The sequence below is a fragment of the Anoplophora glabripennis genome, unplaced genomic scaffold (genome assembly GCF_000390285.2).
Source record: "Anoplophora glabripennis isolate ALB-LARVAE unplaced genomic scaffold, Agla_2.0 scaffold6118, whole genome shotgun sequence".
Taxonomy (NCBI): Eukaryota; Metazoa; Arthropoda; class Insecta; order Coleoptera; family Cerambycidae; genus Anoplophora; species Anoplophora glabripennis.
Window position 1 is genome coordinate 2,103 of NW_019422194.1, and position 2,056 is coordinate 4,158.

A 2,056-nucleotide genomic window follows, 5' to 3' on the forward strand; every position below is an offset into this window, starting at 1 on the left:
AAAAATGCTGTCTTTGTTATTATATTTTATGTAGTTAAATTACATTAATATAAAATATGAAGATAGGTACTCTTCTTGATCTTCTTAAAATTAAGATTTAGGCAAAATGCGTACAGAGTATATAAGTTCTTCATCGATCATGCTGTGAACCTGATCAATATCTATGTATATAAAAGACCTGTCCTCAGCAAAAGCTTCAGTCTTGCTACTTAACGTGCTACATTCCCTTTTAAAAAATATCCTTTGGTTTCTCCTGTTATCCACGACGTCTACTTCAAAATCATATTTTTTATCTTCATTTGTAGAGCCAATCAGTTGCATTTCCCACTGAAACATACCATTTTCATACTTATAATGCAGCTTGAACAGTCGAAAATCGTATCTTAATATGAAGCAATCTTCATTTAAGTTTTTGTCGTCATCTCCGGGCTCAGTCTCATTTTCCTCATGATAAATCTTAAAAGGGACACTGACGGTGTCCATTTCCAGTAAGTTTTCATAATGGTTGGTCAATATGTGATCGTATAGTCCAGTGTAATATATCTCTTCACTGCAATTTTCATAATCGTGCAGAGGACATTTAAATTTACCATAAATACACTTGGAGTAGTGTTCACTTATATCTTTTGCCTTACACGTGAAATTACACCCTTCATTCTTACAAGGGTAAACCAAGTGGTCGATCAGCTTTCCCAGTGTTATGTTGACAGTGTCCTTGAAGTCTTTGGTGCATGTCGGACACACACTCTGCGTCATTTTGCAGTTGGAGCAGATGCTGTGGCCAGTTATGCATTGTTGAACAGGCGGCAGCAAGAATTCCAAGCAATAGCTGCATTCCAGTTCTTCCAGCAGCTCCCACTGAACTTCCTCGAAGTGGTTTTCATTGTCTTCTTGTGTGACTATTTGGATACGAACCAAGACTATGCTGGGATTTCCTAATGATTCCGTGATAAAGGTTCTATCTAGATTAATCCCTTCTCCCAGTTTTTCGCTGATCGCAAAGTTGTTTAGTCTGTTCCTCATATTCGTAAAAGTGAGTTTATATGAGTAGCTTTGGGAGTTTATGTTGCAACCTATATAGGAAACATTGCAAGAAAAGCTATTGCTTCTGGAGTTACTTTGATTAACAATATACAACTCATCTTCAACGTTCAACAGATAATTTTCGCTATAGTTTCCAACGAGATCAATTTCAAATTCGTTGTTTTTGATGGTGTATATCGCGTGATGACGTTGAAAATGATCCCACATGTCTTTAACTAATCCTCGCCATTTACATTTACTAGTGGTGTTTGATGGGCAGTCATAAGTTCTAAATTTACAAAATTTTTCGTGAATGGGCACCTCGTCTGGATATAAACTGTCCAGACAACCACTTACATCATAACAGCAGGGAAATTTTTGTATTGTAGTTACTTCCTCGTAGATGGTGTTCCTCTCGACGTTGCCTTCGACAGAGCATCGTCCACAAATGCAGCCTTGCTGGTCGTAACTTTGATATATCGGGAAATATGATAGATACTTTCGACACTTCAAGCATCTTAACTTTTGGAGTTGTTGGTTAGTAACGAAACTCATAGCAGCTTCTGAAAAAGAACGTATGGTTTATATATGGTATTATTTTAAATGGAACAACGTGTATATTATTCTACGTCAATTTTTAGGTGAACTTTCATAAAGGTTTCCTATCCCTAAAGTTAACCGTTTTTTATATATTTAATTAAAAAAATAATAATAAAAATGCACTGCCTAATTCAAAAAGATGTGTATTTCACAATAATAAAGTTAGAGCGATAAAATTTATGGGACATAACTTATTTACGCAAAAATATACAGGTTGTTCCATTAAAAAAAATAAGTTAAGATGGTTTAAAGTTAACTAAATTCGGCATTAAATTTCTACCACCCTGCATGAAATTAAGTCATTTTGAAATTATGGCATAGAAGCTTAGAGTTTTAGGTATGTCTCCTATTTTTATCGTTCTAACTTTATTATTGTGAAATATACATCTTTTTGAAAAAAAAAAAATCATAACAAACAGAAAAATGATTGAAT

General features: G+C 34.4%; 1 protein-coding gene across 1 annotated transcript; it reads right to left on the reverse strand.

Annotated features, from left to right (window-relative positions):
• Positions 1-37: 37 nt before the first annotated feature.
• LOC111692997 (E3 ubiquitin-protein ligase sina-like) lies at positions 38-1,585 on the reverse strand. Its single transcript, XM_023457137.1, has one exon. It carries the CDS (start codon positions 1,576-1,578, stop codon positions 91-93), a length of 1,488 nt encoding a protein of 495 aa, XP_023312905.1. The 5' UTR covers positions 1,579-1,585; the 3' UTR covers positions 38-90.
• Positions 1,586-2,056: the final 471 nt, after the last annotated feature.

Coding starts and splice junctions, on each gene's coding strand:
- LOC111692997 (XM_023457137.1), bottom strand. CDS start 1,578: ATGAGTTTCGTTACTAACCAACAACTCCAAAAGTTAAGATGCTTGAAG.